The sequence below is a fragment of the Hippocampus bargibanti genome, linkage group LG15 (assembly GCF_051943395.1).
Source record: "Hippocampus bargibanti isolate YZ-2025 linkage group LG15, ASM5194339v1, whole genome shotgun sequence".
Taxonomy (NCBI): Eukaryota; Metazoa; Chordata; class Actinopteri; order Syngnathiformes; family Syngnathidae; genus Hippocampus; species Hippocampus bargibanti.
The window spans coordinates 612,501-632,969 of record NC_142748.1 but is presented as its reverse complement, the minus strand read 5'-3'; the positions used below and the strand labels follow the sequence as shown (position 1 = coordinate 632,969).

General features: G+C 40.7%; 1 protein-coding gene across 12 annotated transcripts in view; it reads left to right on the top strand.

Moving 5' to 3' along the window:
- Nucleotides 1-20,469, top strand: part of LOC148887033 (rho GTPase-activating protein 23-like) — a 40,181-nt gene that overhangs the window by 16,764 nt on the left and 2,948 nt on the right. For 4 of the 12 annotated variants that reach the window (XM_089014680.1, XM_089014679.1, XM_089014682.1 and 1 more), the window contains 19 exons: nucleotides 7,082-7,273; nucleotides 8,405-8,435; nucleotides 9,576-9,668; nucleotides 9,826-9,904; nucleotides 9,996-10,056; nucleotides 11,506-12,784; nucleotides 14,285-14,393; nucleotides 14,666-14,705; nucleotides 14,778-14,915; nucleotides 16,437-16,745; nucleotides 16,828-16,889; nucleotides 18,012-18,118; nucleotides 18,234-18,346; nucleotides 18,437-18,589; nucleotides 18,664-18,742; nucleotides 19,327-19,400; nucleotides 19,479-19,568; nucleotides 19,649-19,774; nucleotides 19,892-20,024. In XM_089014680.1, coding sequence (XP_088870806.1) covers nucleotides 7,082-7,273; nucleotides 8,405-8,435; nucleotides 9,576-9,668; nucleotides 9,826-9,904; nucleotides 9,996-10,056; nucleotides 11,506-12,784; nucleotides 14,285-14,393; nucleotides 14,666-14,705; nucleotides 14,778-14,915; nucleotides 16,437-16,745; nucleotides 16,828-16,889; nucleotides 18,012-18,118; nucleotides 18,234-18,346; nucleotides 18,437-18,589; nucleotides 18,664-18,742; nucleotides 19,327-19,400; nucleotides 19,479-19,568; nucleotides 19,649-19,774; nucleotides 19,892-20,024 — 3,268 coding nt within the window. The other 8 variants (XR_016117275.1, XM_089014684.1, XM_089014686.1 and 5 more) reach the window with 8 other exon arrangements.

The window sequence follows — 20,469 nt, the reverse complement described above, 5'->3', positions numbered from 1 at the left end:
TTTTTCTCGAACTGTTGAGTACACATTGAAAAATGGAACCAATAGCTACCGTATACGCGATGGCCACTAGCGTTTATAAATACTTAATTATTATATATAATATAATTACACTTAAGTGAAAATATATTTCTTATTTGGTATTTGCTGCTGTGAAATGCAAATTTCTCCACTGTGAGACAAAGAAAGGCTCATCTAATCTATCTAATCAATTTTTTTTTTCGATTTAACTTAGATTTGATTTGACTTTAATGTTGCTAAATGAAGGTCATTTAGCAACATGCTAGTTGAATGTGCTACTATCTGAAATGTTTTTCTTATTAATGTGGACATACCAGCTAGAATTGAGGCTGTAAGAAAATGATGATCCAATTCGTCGATGAATAGTAACAAGACAACAAATTGTTTGTGCCAGTCCTACTTGAGAATTGTTCTTGCGTAACCGACACAGACTGGCTTTTTGCTTATCTGTACGCTATGCGTGAATTGTGAAGCGAATTTAAGTCGTTGAAGTTGTATGACTGCCTCAGGGTCCATTTTGACTCAATGCAGCGTATTGCATCATACATAAAAGATACAAATTGTGTCAAGACGTTGTGATGATTGTGAATTTTAAAGGACAACCGACACCTCCGGACAAGTTGCGTCCATAATTTGTAAAATCACTTCGAATGACTTCCACTGAGCGTATTTTAATAAGATTCCACCGCATATAGCTATATTTTACCTTTTAAGACTCGCGCTGAGTATTCAGGAAGTCTCGTTTTCGAGTTGATGACGATGCCCTAAGTGACGTCACGGAGGCAACGCCCCTGACCGAGAAAGCCACACACAATGCATTTTGGGTACTTTTTTTCATCTGAAAACACCGTGTTGATTGCGAAATAAGAAGGAAAAACGTAACGCGATAGTGAATCGCTGTGTGTTGCAGCAAGACTACTATTTGATACTAGTTGACACAAATTCCCACCATCTTGTGCATTTTCTGGGCGCTTTCCAGACGCCTCAAATTGATATGGAAGGACAAACATGTATGCTTTCCTCTTGAGAACTATTTGAATCATATTCAGAACTGGATGACTAACAAGAAAGCATCTTCTCCTAATCTGAAGCCATTGTTTTGATTCTGGAGCAAGGCAGGGTGTGACCAATAGTGACGTCACGAACATGAGGGCGGGACCTTCTGAAACTCGGCATCTCCGAGCTCATTTTGTGGCAGTTTTGGGACACCTAAAGTCATTTTTATTGGTGTTTTGCATTTGACTACAAATATCAGCCTGCGTGTTTTGGGTATTTTAGATGCTATTAAACGTTTTTCTGGTGTCAGGAAACAAACAAAAAAATGTAATAGTGTCGGTTGTCCTTTAAGGCGATGGTACAATAACAAAAGGTGTAAAAAGTTCATTGCATAAATCCATCTGTGGGAGTTGTATAATGTATTTGCAAAGCGTTTTTGCGACTGGGTGGCTTTTCTTTCAAATGCAGTCATTTGCACTTTGATTTGGTGCAAAGTAGTTGCTGTCAAATGTCAAAAAAATCATGACAAATACCGGCCACCATCACATTTTCCTGAATTCAGGACATTTTTGTACCATTCTTCAAAAGGGGGGTTACGATTAGCGTGCCGTTCACTTCCAGCCCGGCCTCAGCTGTGCTTGAGGTGTGGGCCTTGTGAGTGGATGACTATCTCCTTGTGCAAATGTGTATTTGTTTTCTCCGCTCCAGTTCACTCAACTTCATCTGTGCTTAAAATAGAACTATGAAAGCTTGTCGTGTGTGTGTGTGTGTGTGTGTGTGTGTGTGTGTGTGTGTGTGTGTGTGTGTGTGCTTGCATTTCTGTCTCTGATTCTGACCTGATCAAAAAAAAAAAAAATCCTTTAACCTGGTGTCTCTGAAGGCTCTGGAAGGGCAACAGAATATGCAATTTACTGGTCATTTACTGTATTTTTTTTTTACAATGGTCACATGCTAGCAAGACCAATGGTTACGATATCAGAATTAGAATCACAAAGCCTTTGATAGTCCCACAATCTGGAAATTTAAAAAGAAAAAATATGTATAAAATAAAATCGCCTTGGCCTGTATATGTACTTGAGTCCTGTATGCACATCTGCTGTGTCATGCAGAAGCACCAGCTGCAGCCAGTTGGCTTTTTGTGCTCCCTTTTAAAATAAGTTTCAATTTGATTGGTGATTGATTCCGAACAGAGCGAAAATCATACCGTATGATAATATAAGAAATAATGTATTCGAGATGGTACACAATTGGTCAGTTGCACATCAGTTGTATTTTTGCGCCTGGGAATATCAAATCTTTTGAATGTCTGTTTATGTAGCAACATATGCTCTTGTAGTTAGTTTGCCCTTAAATGGACACTTTGCGTTGCAGCAGCATGCTTCACTGGCAAAAGGATTAGAGATTAGAGTAAAACCGATCTCCTCGTGCTTCTTCCCCCCCCCAAAAAAAAAACAAAAAACAGATCGGTGTGTTCTGGCCCTTCAACATTGAAGACGTTGTTTTCATTTTGTAAATTAAAGTATTACAAAAAGATAAATGAATAACTTTAAAAAAAGGAAACAAATAATATGTCCTAATCGTGTTTACCATCTCGTCCAATCAGCTGTCAGTCTGACTCCCCTTGGCCCCGCCCTCCCACCAACCACATCCTAGTCGGTAACTCTGATCGTTGTAATAATAATAATAATTCATTTCATTTTTAAGCGCCTTTCAAAACTCTCATGGTCATTTTACAGTAACATGATACGTTTTTCTGCGGGTGAGCAGCGGCAGCCACACGCGCCAGCGTTCACTCAACCGGGAAATAACTCGGATAGATTAGTAAAACAAATAGATAGAAAGCTAGCTAGCAAGCCAATAGATAGCTAATACTTAGCTAGCTATATAGCTAGCCAGATAGCTACCGTACGCTATTACAGAAAAGACAAAGAGAATTGACAATACATAAACAAAAGTCAAAAGAACAAAAATAAATTAATTACAAATAACAATAAAATAAATAATAATATAATACTATTAATATTATCATAATAATAATATAATACAAATAATAATAACAACACAAAGACACAGAGTCCTTAATTCTTCAGCACTTGCTGTACCCACTTTGTGACATGATGAAAGAGGAGAGGATCAAAGTGTCCTTTCCAGCAGTGGACCAGGGACGTAATGTATTTTTTTGCTCTTTAGAATTAATTTTATTGTAATTAATTTTCATTTGTTTGTTTACTGTTTGTGATATTTGTTTTGATTCTTTTATTTGTTTATTTGTTTGTTTTTACACCTGTATGTGTATATATATATATTACCCTTTGCGGTTATTCCCGGTGCCTTAATGGAACGCTCTAAATTGTCCCGAGCGATGAGAGTAAGCGTGAATGAGTAGTTTGTCTATGCGCACCGCTGCGATTGGTAGACAACTGGTTCAGGATGTACCCCGCCTACTCCCTGAAGGCACCTTCGGTAGGCTCCAGCACCTTCTGGTGGCCTGTCCACCCTTTTTCACCTTCTACTTTTTCTTAGAACGCTTACACGCTTTTCTTAGAAAGCTACAAAAGTCAAGGTCTATCATGGCTGAACTGGAAGAGACATTTTTGAAGGCAGGGAAAAATGCCGGGGAGAAAAAAAAACTCCTTCCTGTATATATATATATATTATATATGGGTCATATATATATATATATAGGAATATATATATATATATATAGAGCACAATATATATAGGAGACGGCAATATCCATACACAGAACTGTCTGGTGTAATCAGTCAACCTATGCAGAGTGATTGGAGATGCAGAGGAGCATCGAGAGCCAGCTGAAGTGGAAAATGACAGAAATGAAGGTGGCAAGGTTTTTCGGGGATTCTAAATTTATATCATGATCGAGCGAAGAGATGATATTTGACGAATTTGCGCAAAATTGCTCCGACCTCTGCATAGGAAGCACAAATTTGGAAAGCTATTTACATATTAGTTGAGGGACAATGCATATGTATATTTGTGTCAATTTCACGTTAAAGACAAATTTATTTTAAATAAAGCATCACACATTGTTTACGTGTTTATCCTGGATAAACCGGGTGTGAACTATGTAACTATGTTTTCTGTTTATCACCCCCCGCTTCTGTAATCTGTTAAAATCACGGCGGCACTAGAAAGCAGGTCAGATTAAGGATTAACATCTCCAAAAAAGCCTTTTGTCTACGTTGACGTGGGAACAATACACATATCATGACACGCAGGCGTTGAAAACAAGCACTTCTTCAGACAAATGATAGGTTTAAGGGAAGATTTTTAATTGTGACACTTTGCAATGCTCTGATCTTGGTTCTATAATACAATTTAGAAAATATCACTTATCCTGACAGGGAATATTCTGATGATGATGATGATGATTTTTATTTTTTGTTATTATTAATGTTATTAGTATTGTTATTATGGATGGCAAGGTGGTTGACTGGTTAGCACAGGCAATTTGCAATTTCTTATTTTGGCAGCCTGTGTGTGTGTGTGTATGGTGTGTGTCTAGGTTGTGGAGAGAGAGAGAGAGAGAGATTTCACCTATGGCGGGCTATTTTTGGAAAGTAGTATCTCCTGCGATAAACGAGGGTTCACTGTCTTGGGATTTCAGGTGACCCAACATGATAGTGAATATTTCCCAAATTAATTAATGTTAAACATGAATAATAATTAATGTAATTAATCAATTAATTTCACACAGGTGGAACAAAAGTGTGTGGGACAACACACATTTTTAGTTTTGCTTTGACATGACTCCATCGTGACTCTGTATGCGCGCAATGATGAAAATGAACAAATTGGCCTGGTTAGAGCAGCAGAAGCAATTTAGCGTGACGTAGGACGAGTTCCATTTTGTAATCTGTGGTCAAGAGAGATACACACGCAAAAAAAGATAACAATCTCAGTGGCAGTCACGTGAAACGAGCCAACAACCCCAACCAAAGTCCCCCACTCAAAGGAGCGGAAAACAGGCACGGGGATGACTGTAAATTGAAATGGGATGGAGAGAGTAATCTCTTTCTCTTTCTCTTTCTCTTACTCCCCCCTCTCCTTCTCTTTCCATGAGTCGGCTGGACGACATGGCCCAAGGAGTCAACGAATGTGAAGAAATGTGACAGAGAGAGAAAGCTAAATTAAGTGGAGTGAGATGCTCTGGATGTCGATTCTTTTGGATGTTCTTTGTGTATTTATTTCCTGTAGCTCGACAAAATTCCCTTTGCTTTGTAACGCCGTCTCAAGAGAGCTGATTATAGAAAAGGCAGATGGATGACCGGCACGCGATCGCCACCGAATCATCCTTGAGATGATGACGATGCATTGGACTGAAGGCTAACAAGGAACGAGTCAAAAATCAAACAACATACGGACACTGCTGGACCGTCTTAAGACAGCTGGTCTGAAAACAGGACTAAATATAGCAAGTGTGTATGATCCTGGTCCAAAATTGCAAGGATTCAAGAGGACGCAAGCAAAGAAGTGAACCTCAACTCAGTCGGTTCGTCAGTCAAGGGATGATTTGGCTTCCGTCGTATTTGCCTCTCGCTCGTGGTGAGCGACAACGGATCAAGAGCAGATTGAGCATCAATGAAAAGAAGCCCCGAATGCACTCGTGGTCCGCGTGGAAGTGCAATGCAAAGGCTTTCGGGTGGCGCGCCAGCTCCCTCGGGACATACTTGGCGTTTCCAGTGTTCGCTGGGAGTGGACTGTAGCGACGCGGAGCCTCGTTGTATCTGGTTGGCGGTATTAAAAATTCTTTCGCCGATCTCGTCACCGAGAAAAGCGGCATCGACGCGGATGATAAAGCGTAGACGTTTGTCTTGGGTAAGACACATTGTCGAAAGCAAATATTTCAATAGATTGTGGTCAATGGTGAACGTTTCCAGGAACACGAGGTTTGAAAATGTTATCTTTTAATATCATTATTATCCCCCCCCCCCACCCCAAAATGATGCACTTGTAGTTCAAATCTTTCTTGAAGGAATACAAAATCATTGAGGTTTTAAGATGACGCATAGCGGAGTCAGCCTTGTCAGCCCGTGTATTGTTTTGTTGGATGTGACAGCAGGGTTTGAAATGATGGCGCAGAGTTTTGTGTTGACTTCTTTTCCAGTACAAGGTGGTCATGAGTGGTAGGTAGGTCTTCAAAGTGCTTTAGGTCTTCTTTGGCAGGCCGGATTTTTGGTTGTTCTGAGTCCCACGCTGCCCTTCTATTATATTTCCCCATTGTGGGACTATTAAATGCTTTCTGACTTCTAATTTCTTATCTGGTGTTCCACAGAGATCTGTTTTGGGGCCCCTGCTGTGTTTTTCGTTTCCTTCAACAGCGTCTGATGAATTGAAACTACACGTGCCTCCCATTTTCGGATCTTTAGGTCAAAGACACTGCGATATAATTTTTTTTTTTATCCCGCTATAGGCGGTGCTACATACCTTTTTATTTATCTTTAATAGAATTCAGTAAAGATGATGAGCTGTACAGTATTATAATAATAATCACTTATTATTATTCATGTAGCTATCCAGCTATTATTTATCTAGCTATCCAGCTAGCTATCTAGCTGACTGGCTCGCTATCGCTCTAGCTATCTATTAGCTATATAGTTTTCTAGCTGGCTAGCTATCTATTTAATAACAATAATAATAATAATAATAATAATAATAATTTCATTTATAAGCGCCTTTCAAAACTCTCAAGGACACTTTACAGTCACAGGATATTTTTTGTGTGGGTGAGCGGCGGCAGCCACACGCGCCAGCGTTCACTCAACCCGGAAGTTAAATGTATTATTATTGTTAAAGTAAAAAAAAAACACACACAAAAAAAAATAAATAAATAAATAACACATAATATGACAACATAAAGACAAAGAGTTATTCTTCAGCACTTTCTGTCCCCTCTTTCTATCGTCCTCTGCTTGGATGGTATTTCGTCAAAAGCCTTGTGTCATCAAATGACAATTATGAACACGTTTTAGAAGACAGTGTCTTACGTTTGGTTAACAGGATTCCCAACATGACAAACAATCTTTTTTCCCCCCCTTCTTGATAGGCTAAAGAATTAAAGGATAACTTGATGTCATCCAACAAGCATAAGTGCCGACCACTATCATCTGGCGACATGGAGGGCACGTCATGGTGTGGCCTGCAGACTGTTTACCTCCAGAAGGACTTGCAGGGATTCGGTTTCACTCTGCGGCACTTTATAGTTTTCCCACCAGAGTCGTACCTCCACGACACCAAGGTACTGTAAGCAAATTGCAGATTAAAATGTTTCTCTTGTCGAATCACCTAATTTACCACAATCCCTTCTGGGACCTGGTTAATCAATTTGGATTCATCGATTGGAGTTGAAGTTTAATTTTGGTGTGTCTTGCAGTTGTTTTTATTTAACTTGTTTTGAACAAGTATAACATTTGGTCTCATCATACAGCAGCGACTGTATTTTGTTTTTCTACTTCTTTTCTTTTCCTCTTCTTTGCTGCTGTGACATGTAAATGTCTCCAATGTGAGACACATTAAAGGACAACCGACGTCACTTTTTTGTTTCCTAACTGACATCAGAAAAACGTTTTATAGCATCTAAAATACCCAAAACACGCAGTATGATAGTTTAGTCAAATGCAAGACACCAATAAAAATGACTTTGTGTCCAAAATCTGCAAAAAATTGAGCTGCGAATTGGGCATTTTCAGAAAGTCCCGCCCCCAGTTCGTGACATCACGCCAGGACGTCTGGCATTGCTGGAGAATCAAAACAATGACTTCAGATTTGGAGAATGTGCTTTCTTGTTACACCTCCAGTTATGAATATGATTCAAATAGTTCTGAGGAGGAAAGCATACATGTTTGCAATTCATTAAAGAATTTATTCCATGCCATTTTGAGGCAACATTGGGGAGAAACGGATCACCAGAAGAGGCACAAAATGGCGACCTACTGTGGCCACCTCCGTTTCCACAGGCTGATAAATTCCTTATACGGAGCTTGGACACCCTCTTCTGGCGGCTTTTGGGTGCAACACAAGGTTTTCAGACCAAACCATACAGCAACGTGATGGAAGGACTGCTACTGTCTTTTTTTCGGTCAGGGGCATTCCTTTAGTGACGTCACGTACAGACTCATCACCAACTCAAAAACAAGACTTTCTGAATATTCAGCGTGAGTCTTAAAAGGTGAAATATAGCTATATGCGGTAGAATCTTTTTAAAATACGCTCAGTAGAAGTCATTTGAAGCCATTTTACAAATTATGGACACAACTTGTCCGGAGACGTCGGTTGTCCTTTAAGGCTAATGCATTCTAACCTGATCTAAATATTGCAACACATTTGTCATGAATTAATTGTCCTCTCACCTACTCTGTTCTTTCCAAAGGTTGAAGAAAATGGAAACGCGGTGAAAAAATGTGAGTGTCATTAAAAAATATATATATTTTGTAACTTAGACATGTTTCATGTTGCACTCGCGCTTTCGCTACCATTGACGGCCAAACATTAAATAAAAAAGTTTGTACTGCTCTGTTGGTGAAAGAAAAACCCACACTTGTTGTGTGAGTTTTCTCTGGCAGGTACGCCGGTTTCCTCCCACATTCTAAAAATGTGTGGCAGGATGATTGAGCATTCCAAATTTTCCCAAGGTCTTATTGTTAGCGCAAACGGTTGTTTATCCCTGTGTGCCACACGATTGGCCGGCAATCATTTCAGGCCGTCCCACCGAGTGCCCCAAGATGGCCGGGATGGGCTCAAACATTCCAGCGGATTAGAAAATTGATGCATGGATTCATTGAAATCGACTCTTTTTCAAATATAAACAAATAGCCCATTGAAGTGGACTGGAAACAATACTTTTTAATTATTTTAATTATTAAAATAATTATAGCAACTCAGAATTCTTCTTAAAATACAGTGTTAAAAATGCATTTTCAATGAAGTAGCAAAACTGGGTGTGATTTTTATGCTAAAAAGGGGGTGTCAGTTTGTGATGAATATGACTATTGCAGTAACTTGTTATCAAAATCAATCTTAAAATTAAATAATCCAAAAATTAACTACAGTAAAGTCTCGTTATATCGATATTCAAGGGAGTCCGAAAAAATATCGATATAACCGGGACTATCGATATATCCGACCCTGTTTGCATGTAATTTTCTCCGTGCGTGCATAGAAATAGTATCGATATAACCGGGACTATCGATATATCCGATATCGATATAACGAGACTTTACTGTATTTTACCTTATGAAGGGTAATTAAGGGTAACACCACTGAACGTAATAGTAGTGCATTTGCTACCATACCGTTCACTGTGAGTTCTATTTGACTCTGAAATGAGTACTGAGGAGCAAAAAGTAAAATATAGATGCTGATTGAATATGAAAAAAAAAAATAATAATCGGACCACGAAAACATCTAAGACTACAACTGTACTTTTTTTCTCCCATCTTTTAAAATGGCCGAGTTGACCTCTCATTTTCCAAATAATTCTCGACCAAACTGATCGCGGATGCATTATCGACGGCTGCTTTTGTGTGTTTTATCTACTGTAGGTGGTCAACGGTGTCATATGGAGGCAATAGACACAATATTTGTAAAAAGCGTGAAAGAAAATAGTCCTGCTCATCGCGCTGGGCTACGCGCAGGTAATTGTTCACCAAATCATCACGTGTTATTTCAAATGTGTCACATTTCTCGAACCGTGTGTCAAAGTGGCCAGTTTTTAAATTGGAAAAATATGGCTATATTTTTTGGGGGGAACAAGTGCGTGATTTCAATCATTGATTTGTGTGTGTCTCTCAGGTGACAGGCTTGTTCAAGTTAACGGGGAAAATATTCTGGGAAAAACCTACTCTCAGGTGAATCGACTCATTCACAACAGGTGAGCGGATGCTCTGCGCAAGCGAGACAAACATTTGGTTCTGTTTGCGTCAGCTCTGAATTATGTTGTTTCTGTCTCTGCATTGTCGTAGCCAAAACAATTTGGAGCTTTCTGTCATGCCAAAAGATAAAGACGTGCTGCAATTGATAAGTGTGAGTATTCATGTTTTCATTCACTGCCAGACGATGTGCAAAAATGTGTCCACTCCAGTGCCAGGGTTTTTGTCATTTTCACTCCACCCGCAGAATGTTGACTTTTAGGACTACATAAACGCGAAATTCATTGCAGCGTAAGAAACCTTAGACTCTCTTCTTTCATCCGAAAAAAAAAAAACAAAAACAATTCCTAAATTATATGGGTCTGGACTTATCTGAGCTTGAAATGAGGGTGGCTGTCCAAAACACAATGCAATACATACATATTGGTTTATATAATAATAATAAATAATAATTCATTTAATGTCTAAACGCCTTTCAAAACTGTCAAGGACACTTTACAGTCATGGGATTTCTTTGCGCGGGTGAGCAGCGGCAGCCATTCGCGCCAGCGTTCACTCTACATAGCGCTTTAACAACAGCTGAAGCTGGAACAAAGCGTTAACATGGAAAAGAGGGAAATGCTTCCCCCTTGCGGAAGGAGTAAAAACATTGCCAGAGGTCTGGCCAGCGCTTCATTGGCACTCCAAGCAGGAAAAACCAAAACCCAAACAAATTCGCGAATGGCGCTCGACGTCATATTTTCAATTCCTGAATAAATTCCAAAATGGCAGTCAATGAGTTAATTGTTTTTTTTTTTTTTGTGTGGACCCACATATAACCCACGCAAAACCTTGAAATAAACAAAAATTCAAAGAAACAAAACACACCTGGGGTCCCAAAACAGAACTCTGTGGAACACCATATGATAGAAGGGCAGCGTGGGACTCAGAACAACCAAAGCTGACACAAAAATTCTGGCCTCAAAACTACTTTGAAGCACCACCACTCATGGCCACCTCGTACTGTAAAAAAGCCAATTCCTCCGCCATTTCAAACGCCGCTCTCAGCATCAGAATCAGAATCAGAATCAGAATACCTTTATTCGTCCCGCAATGGGGAAATTTGCAGTCCACAGCAGCAATTGAAGAGGGATGGGGTTGGGGTGGGAGTGAAAGGATAGAAAACAAGATATTCTAAGCATAACAAAATAAAAATGTCAACTGTATACTGTGCAAATGTAGATGTGCAAAAACCGTTCTATAAACAAGACTGTACATAGTGCAGAATCAAGAAATGCATTTAGATATATTGCAACAACCCATATTTACAAGTGTCCAGTTTTTCTTTTTTTTTTCCACTTGGCTATGGAAAAGCTAAGCAGGCACTTGTCCCATTACTTTTGGCATTGATGTACAAACTTATAATTAATCTTCCCTTCACCTAATTTGCACCTTACAACCTGCCTTTAAAATAAAGATGCACGTTCTCCGTTAAAGCTTCATTTCAAATCCTCTGCATCGAGACAAAAAGATGTGAATTGTTCCAGTTTCCCAATTGTTGTGGTTAAATTTTTTCAACTCCTGCAACCAATAACAACACCACCATCACCCTGTGTGTCCTCAGGCGTACTCTCAGGAGGCCTGCTTCCGAGTCACCGACACATTTTCAGTCAAGGACCGCAGCCTCCACGAACCCCCACTTCGTTATTGTTCTTCCACCAATCCAAACTCCATCGCTTCACAGCTCGGCCACAAAAATAGCAGCGTCTCGGATAAGTGTCGATGCAGACCCAGCCCAACAACCTCACCAACGGACAGGCACCACGCTGTTACTTCAACAAACAACTGGACCAAAACACCCGAGGAGGTCGGCGATAACTTTGTCGGACGCTCCTCCTCGGCCGTCAGTGCGCTCGACTTTCATTTTGCCAACCACAACGCCGCCATCGCCTCCGCAACTCCACCACGCAAAGGCAGTCTGTCCGCCTCCGGTCATATTCTTTCTGATTCACTGTCCCGCCAAGCCTTGTCAGACCGGTACTGCTCCCAAGCGGAGGTTGCTGAGGACCCAGCCTGTCGCCGTTACAGTACCCCTCAGGGATTGTATTCCGGTGCGACGGATGCCGCCACTGTCCCAGCAGAGACCAAACGGCCAGAAAGCGTCTTGTCATCTCGTCATCAAAGCGCTGCGGCTTTTCATCATTCCTACTTGCTTGGGGATTGGCCTGCTATTTCCGGACCGGGAAGCACGCCATGCTCAGAGTGTTTGCTGGCGGCGTATGCAAAATATGAGTACAATTATGGCCGCTCTGTTGAAACGCTAGAAAAAGCCTCTGCAATGGTGCCACCGTACTCGGACGCTTCTTTAAAATCCAGCCAACAAAAAATTCAGAAAGACGCAGAAGAGAATGAGCACCAAATGAAAAAAGTCACGGTGTCCCCCACGGTGTCTCCTTGTCGGAAGCAATCTGGGCATCAGGTAGCTGAAGCTCAAACAAACGAGTTGGCGGCTTACAAAAATGGCAGCCCAACAATGTCTCACGAAAGTCGCCATCTCTCCCAACCTACGCAGACTTTAACAGAGACACTCAACTGCGAACCGGACCTTGGTTCCAGTCCAGACAGTAGAAGGAATGGTGAAATCGAACAGATGATGAAACCCACCCAACCCGCATCAGAGGACAAACCCCGTATGGGATGCAATCCAGATGGCGTTTTGCCGATCTCTCTAAAGCGGCCTTTGTGTCCCAGAGCCGTTAGCCAAACTCTGAGAAGTCCCCGATCCCCTGAGTCATTGAGTGACAGCCCTTCTCCTGTTTCTATTGGTCCCGGCTGCAGTCGTAGCGCAAATGGCAGCCTGGTACAGCAGGCGTACAACTCCCTGAGCTCCATTCCCTTCATAGGTTTGTTCGTTGTATCTAAATCTTTGTCTCTATGATCCTTCAGAAGGTTTCCAGTCATGGAATGCTCACACACAAAAAATGTCCAGCCATTTTCTGATCCACGGGTGACACCCTGAACAGGTTGCCCGCCAATCGGAGGGCACACACAGACTAACAACTAAACATTGACGCTCAGAATCACCCCTAGTGACAATTTAGAGCACAGGTGTCTCAAGTCAAGGCCCGAGGGCCAAATCTGGCCCTCCGCATCATTTTATTCGGCCCACCAAACCAAATCAAGCAAGTCAAGTTCTATGACGCTTGCTAAAGTAAATTTGAAATTGTCGTATGTAAACCACAATAATAGTCATTATTCTTGACTCCAAATTTGAAAACTAGTTATTCATGAATTTGTTGTGTACTCTATATGTAATAAGAATAAGAATAAGAATACCTTTCATTTATAAGTGCCTTTCAAAACACTCAAGGTCACTTTCGCCAGCGTTCGCTCAACCCGGGATAACTCAATTAGATAGAAAGCTAGCTAGCTAATAGCTAGTTCATGTATAGCTGGCCACATAGATAGAGAGATAGCTAGTTAGTTAGATAGCTAGATAGTTAGCCAACAAGTTAGATAGCTAATAGACAGAAAATAGCTGGAGGGAATGAAACATTCTAATGTCTTCCCCGAATTCATAACGGCACCCGAGAGGAAACCATCACTCCAATGTGGCCCGTGGCAAAAAATGAGTTTGACACCCCTGATTTTGAATATTCATGCACCTGCCATGACAGTTTTAGGAATGGGAAAGGAGTACCCGGAGAAAACCCACTCAGGCACAGGGAGAACATGCAAATAACATTAATATCTCAATGCAACATTTTGCAACATGGTTCGATTCCGACTATGGATTTCCTGTGCGGTGTTTGCTTGTTCTTCCTGTGCCTTTGTGGGTTTTCTCCAGGTACTCAAGGAAATAAATCAGTGATGACTGTGCTGGTATTTCTACAAGTCCACTCCACATAGTCCAAACCTGCCTCAAAACTCTTTGGTATTTGACTCGGCATGATTCAGACCTGATCTTAGTTTTACCCCCTGGTGCTTTCTGCTATCTTTGTGACTGCTTTATTTCCTGTATATCATAGTTGTCCATGTTAAGCGCTTTGTTACAGCTTCAGCTGTTGTTAAAGCGCTATATAAATCAATATGTATTGTAATTAATTAGAGGTACAACAAGAAGTGGTGAAAAGCGATTATTTTGCACAGATCAGTTTAATATTTGATATACATGAATTCACAAAAATGTTATTTTCTAAACTCGCCGTCTCAGTGCCACTAACCACACCTGGCACTCTTTGACTGTGTTAGATGATGTCATTGTCGTGATACTTTACTCTGAGTGATAAGAAATAGCAAGTTGACATAATTAATCTTTCTTTTTGTAAATACATTGCATGATCGTTCTATCTGTTGTGTCTTACTCGAACCCTCTAAATGTCATTTTGGTGGCGTATTATCAGGCAGTATCAAAGGACGCCGCTCTTCTTATCTGCTGGCCATTTCAACGGAGCGATCCAAGTCTTGTGATGAGGGTCTTAACACCTTGAAAGAAGAAGGCCATGTTTTGTCGTAAGTATTAAGTATATGTGCAGATCTTGTAGCGTAAGACGCCGACGGCGGTTTCACTTCTCCCAGCGAGTAAGGTAGCAGTAGTTGCATCCTGTGCATGTAGACCTGATGACTTAGCTGATGGCCATTCTGTCATCCTGGCCGCAGCACAGAAAATGTGGGCCATTATCCATAAGTTCTTTTCATTCTGACTTTATTTTTGTCTATTTCTGTCACATTGACCCGCGACATAGGATGAATATAATTGACATGCGGATGTTATTTTCTTGCAGGAGATTACCAAAAAGAGTCAAGAGTTTTTTCATTGACGGGGTGAGTTTCATTTCAGCCTTGCACATGCCAGTTTACAAAGGCTTTTGTGAGACACGCCGCATTGTGTGTTAGTCCCTTGAGAGTTTGAAAGCTCAGGAAGAAGCACGGTCCAAGCGCCACTCCACCTCGGAACTGGGGAGCATCACTTTCAGTGACATCTGCAAGGAAGGCTGGTTACACTACAAGCAGATTCTCACAGACAAGGGGAAGGTGAAATTCATTGCATATAATGACGTGAATTATGGGCAAATTTGGCAAGGCAGTACCCCAATTTATTTGATTGTGATGCCTACAAAAAACAATTTCAAGGAAAATTGTTACCGTATTTTTCGCATAAGGCGTTTTATTTCAAAACTTTACACACTTTACACCCCCTGGCTTACAAACTTTTCGGTTTACGAACGTTACATTTATGAAAATTTTACCTTGGCATACAAACTATTTTTCGGGATACAAATGGAGCTTTCACAATGAGTGATGTGTCGTTCGCGAACAAGCACGTTCTCCTCACAAGAAAATGGCAGCCGACTGTTTTTGTCCTCTATTCCCCGCCCCCAGTCTTCGGCTAAAGCCACGTGATTGGCCATGAACGGAGCAGTGAGCGAGTGGGGGTTAGAGACAGAGAGAGAGTGAAGCCGTTCTCCCCAAAACAAAATGGTGTCTTCAATTAAAGCCATGTGATTGGTCAAGAACGCAGCAGTGAGGGGCGGGGGTGGGTTAAACATTAAAGAGACAGGCAGACGACAGAGAGAGAGTGACAAAACACACACACTTGAAAGGGAGACGACAGAGCTTGAAACAAAAACAAAAGTGAAATGGTGAGAAAATGGATAGAAAACAGTGAAATTTGGACTTGTTTCAACTTTGATTGTTCAAAAGCAGAGCGTAGACCGGAAGGTTAAAATGTCCCATCAATCAGGCGCCACAAATAACCCGAACAAGCCATCTGTACACTTGATGCAAAAAGCTAAACAGAACACAATTGATGAGGAACTAGATACAATTATTGCGGAGAAAGCACCTCCAAGGGATCATTCCTCAAGATGGTGAAAGAAGGCTACGTTCCTCAAGTGTTTAATGCTGATGAAAGCGGCCACTCCATTCCATCAAGCCATCAACGACCATCACAAAAGGTAAATAAAATGACCTTCTTATACAGTACAGTTTATTTCTTTAATTATAATACCATAGCACAGCTTTTATACATAAAATAAGGTATATTTTGTGTAGTTTTAATGCTTAGAAAATCAGAAAGTAGAAAATGATGTTTTATGGGGACCTGGGAACTGATTATTCTCATTTTAATGGTTTCCTATAGGAAATAAATTTTTGGGATACACACTTTTCACCTTACACACTCTGTCTGGGAACCAATTAAGTTCATAAGCCAAGGTATGACTGTATAAGGCGCACAGTATTATAAGAGTGGCCGTGGTTATATTGTGCATCCACTAGATAGAGCTAGGTTAAAGGAATACATTACAATACAGCATTCTTTATATAACGCTTTCACAACATTTACAACTGTAACAGTGTGCTTTGCGGAACATTTTAAAAGCTACGTCACAACAAAAAAACCTGAATATTGATCCATATGTAAGGCGCATCGGATTATAAGGCACACTTTTGGCTTTCGGGAAAATGGAATGCTTTTAAGTGCGGTTTATAGTGCGTAAAATGTGGTGCGTAGATGAAGCCGTCTGATTGCTTCTTATTGTCTCCTAATTGTAGAAAGTCGGTAGCAGTATACGGACTTGGAAACGTCTGTTTTTCGTGCTTCGTTCCCGTATGCTTTTCATCTACAAAGACAAAAGGGAGGCTATTCTTCACGGCACGGGGCCTGCTTCCGGTCTGGATGAGCATCCCCCAATCAGTATTTGTGGTTGCCTTATCGATATCGCTTATCGGGAAACAAAGCGCAAGCACACCCTGAGGTTGATGACCCAAGACTTCTGTGAATATCTGCTCCAAGCTGAAAACAGGGATGAGATGTTGGCGTGGATCAAGGTTATTACAGAGAACAGCAAGACCGACAATGAGGTCAGATCAGGTCAAATTCCATTTTTTGCAAAATGAGCGGACGCGGTCGCCAACTAAACACATTTTTTTCTGTTTATTGTAGGAAATCGGTTCCTCCAGACAAGCGCTGATCAACAAGAAGCTGAATGACTACAGAAAACACAGGTCAGTATGGTGATTGATTGAATAGAGCAAAACTCATTGAATGACTTCATATACACACACACACAAAATCCCAGGGCAATGACGCAAAAAAACAGGTGCAGGCTGCCACAATGTTAATTTCGTTGTCATTTATGGGCCGCAAAATATCACCCAGCGGGCCCCAAATGTGCCCCATGCCACAAGTTTCAGACCCACGGCAGTGATGATTAACTTATTCACTGCCATTCACAAATTTATTCGGGAATTGAAAATATGACATAGAACGCCATTCACAAATTAGCTCAGGTTTTGTTTTTCCTTGCTTGGGTGCTGATAAACGCTGGCCAGACCTCTGGCAATGTTTTTTTTTCCTTCCACAACGGGGCAGTATTTCCCCTTTTTTCCCATGTTAGCGCTTTGTTCCAGCTTCCGCTGTTGTTAAAGCGCTATATAAACCAATACGCAGTATATACAGCACAGTCTCGTTATATCGATAGTACTGCTTATTACGATACTATTTCTATGCACGCAAGGAGATAATGTACATGCCGCAGGATCGGATATATCGATAGTCCGGTTATATCGATATTTTTTCCGACTCCCGAGAATATCCATATAACGAGACTTTACTGTATATAGTATTGCATTGTGTTTTGGACAGATGCCCTCATTTCAAGGTCATATAACGCCAGACCCATCTAATTTAGGAAATAACTGTTTTTTTCTGATGAAAGAAGAGAGTCTAAGGTTTCTTACGCTGCATTGAATGGTTATGTAGTCCTAAAACTCAATATTCTGTGGGTCCTGGAATTCAAGTGACAATGACAAAAACCCTGGCACTGTAGTGCACACATTGTCTGGCACTGAATGAGTTAATCAGAACATCTTAACCTCAGTGAATCACGTTGACCCTTTAAGAAAATTAACAAAAATATGCCGATTTGACGATTAGATTAGATGAGCCTTTATTTGTCTCACAGTGGAGAAATATAAATTTCAAAGCAGCAAAAACAAAATACAGGAGCTGCTGTAAAGGCAGCCACTCTCACTGCACCATTTTAAAGTTAAAAGCAAACAAAAAAAAAAATAAAAAAAAAAAATAATGTAACACAACAAATACACTGAAAAAATGTTCCTCCGCAGTCTCACAGGTAATAAACCAGATTCTTCCCTTAAAACTCACCGGATGATGCCTCCCTTCTTGTTGGCTAAGAATGACGACGCCACAGTGAATCGACCATCCAAAAGCGGTGAGTGCAAAATATGTCTTTGCTATTTATGTCAACGAAACAACAAAGTTGCACCAATGCAGTTCTGGATGTTTCTGTAATTCCGTACTACAAACGCGGCGTCTTTGGCTTTCAGTTGACAACAAGACCCCATGGGGCATCAATATCATGAAGAAGTCCAAGAAGACGGAAAATCCAAAGGCTTTCGGTGTGCGCCTTGAGAACTGTCAGCAGGCGGTACATCATAAAGTAAGACCTCTGGGAAAAGGCAGTTGGCGGGGGACACCCTGAACTGATTGCGGGACGTGCTGCTCTGTTTTTTTTTTTTTGTATCGACAGTTTGTTCCTCAGATTGTGGAGATGTGCTGCGGAGTGGTCGAAACGACCGGTCTCGATTATACAGGAATTTACAGAGTACCTGGAAACAACGCCATGGTGTCCAACCTGCAAGAACATCTCAATAAGGGTTTTCATATCAACACCGCTGAAGAGGTCAATGGAAATAGGAATCGACTTTATATTTTGCTGTGGGCCCAAAAAATAACATGTCTGTTTGCTCTCCACAGAGATGGCGGGATTTGAACGTAATCAGCAGTCTATTGAAGGCCTTCTTCAGAAAACTCCCTGAGCCACTCTTTACTGACGGTTTGTCAAGATTGTTCTTAAATTGGGAATTCAACACATTTAATCATAATAATAATCATAATAATAGTGATAATGATAGTCGTAATGATAATGATAGTAGTAATATTAATGATAGCAGTAATAATAATAACATAATGTGATTGGATTAGTCTCGCACTGGAGAAATTCCCATTTCAAAAATAAACTAACAAATAATGTGATACAACACAAAAGACACATACAGTCATTCAATCGGAAGCACTTAAAGCAATTCTAGATGAAAGAGAGGATCAAAGCCTCCTTTTCACCAGTGGATCAGGGACGTCAATGTGAAATGTGCACGTCTGCCATAAGCTAAATGTTGAAAGCAAACACAGAGTTGTGGCATACCTTTACAAAAAAAAAGATTCTCTCACATCTCCTGTCCCATGTAAATCCGCTTCAATTCCAAGCCGCGACAGTTCCATTTACGCATCGGCGCTCTGCAATGACGCTCCTTTCTTCTCCTCGCGGGCTCCTCAAGCCATGCATCCAATCCATCCAGCCGCAGACTGCTTAATAATAATAATAATAATAATAATAATAATCCAACATCTTTTTGGCAGACAAGTACATTCACTTCATTGATGCCAATCGGATAGAAGACACCCAGGATCGCCTGAAGACTTTTAAAAAACTGGTATTTCATCATCAAAAAAAAAAAAACAATCAATATTTTAAGGATGGGGTTTGCTATTGATATCATGTATCCTTCCAGATTCATGACCTACCTGATCACTATTACCACACCCTTAAATTCTTGACGTGTCACCTAAAAAAGGTGGCAGATCACTCGGAAAAGAATAAGGTGAGGGCTCCAAAATACAGCCTGTCGTATACAATTTCAAAACATTGAGAAGGGATTCTATTTACATCTACTATTTCCAGATGGAACCAAGAAACCTGGCTCTGGTGTTTGGTCCCACACTGGTGAGGACATCAGAAGACAACATGACAGATATGGTCACCCACATGCCTGATCGCTACAAGATAGTCGAGACATTAATTTTACACGTAAGAAAAAAAATCATTTCTTCTCTCACTGTAACACAAACGACCACAAGTTGTGTCCATCATTTGTAAAATCACTTCAAATGACTGAATTTGTGCTCTCCTGGTTTATTTGTCTAGTGTGACTGGTTCTTCTCTGGTGGAGAGCTTGATAACCAACAGAACGATCCAGATGAGGAAATGCAGCACATGCCAAATATCGATCATCTGTTGTGCAACATTGGCAGGACAGGTATGCCAGGAGAAACAGCAGGTAAAGATTAGGTTGAAACGGCACACCGATTCTTTGTTCACATGCTGAAGTTCTTTTCACTTCTGAACAGATGTCTTCAAACATTTTCCGTGCGTGTAGCATCCCAACTAGGGTTTTTATATCCTCATTTCCTCCTTATCATCTTTTTGCACTATTGACGCTAACGCACATTCAGCGACTATATTTTCCTTAACTTCATTACTTGCTATGCAATTGATTATGTTTCCAAATCTTTCTTTACTGCTTTTTTTTTCCTAGCTGAAACAGTGGATCCGCTTCTTCGGTAGGACCGGGCCTTCCTTTTTGTTTCTTTGTGTCTGCTGTCGCACTTATGTATTTTCCATTCCATCAATCTGTATGATATGCGCAAAATTCCACCAATCGACTCTGTCGCAGCTCTCATTGGTGGACTGTAATCTGTCTCGGTCGCTTCATTGAAGAAAAA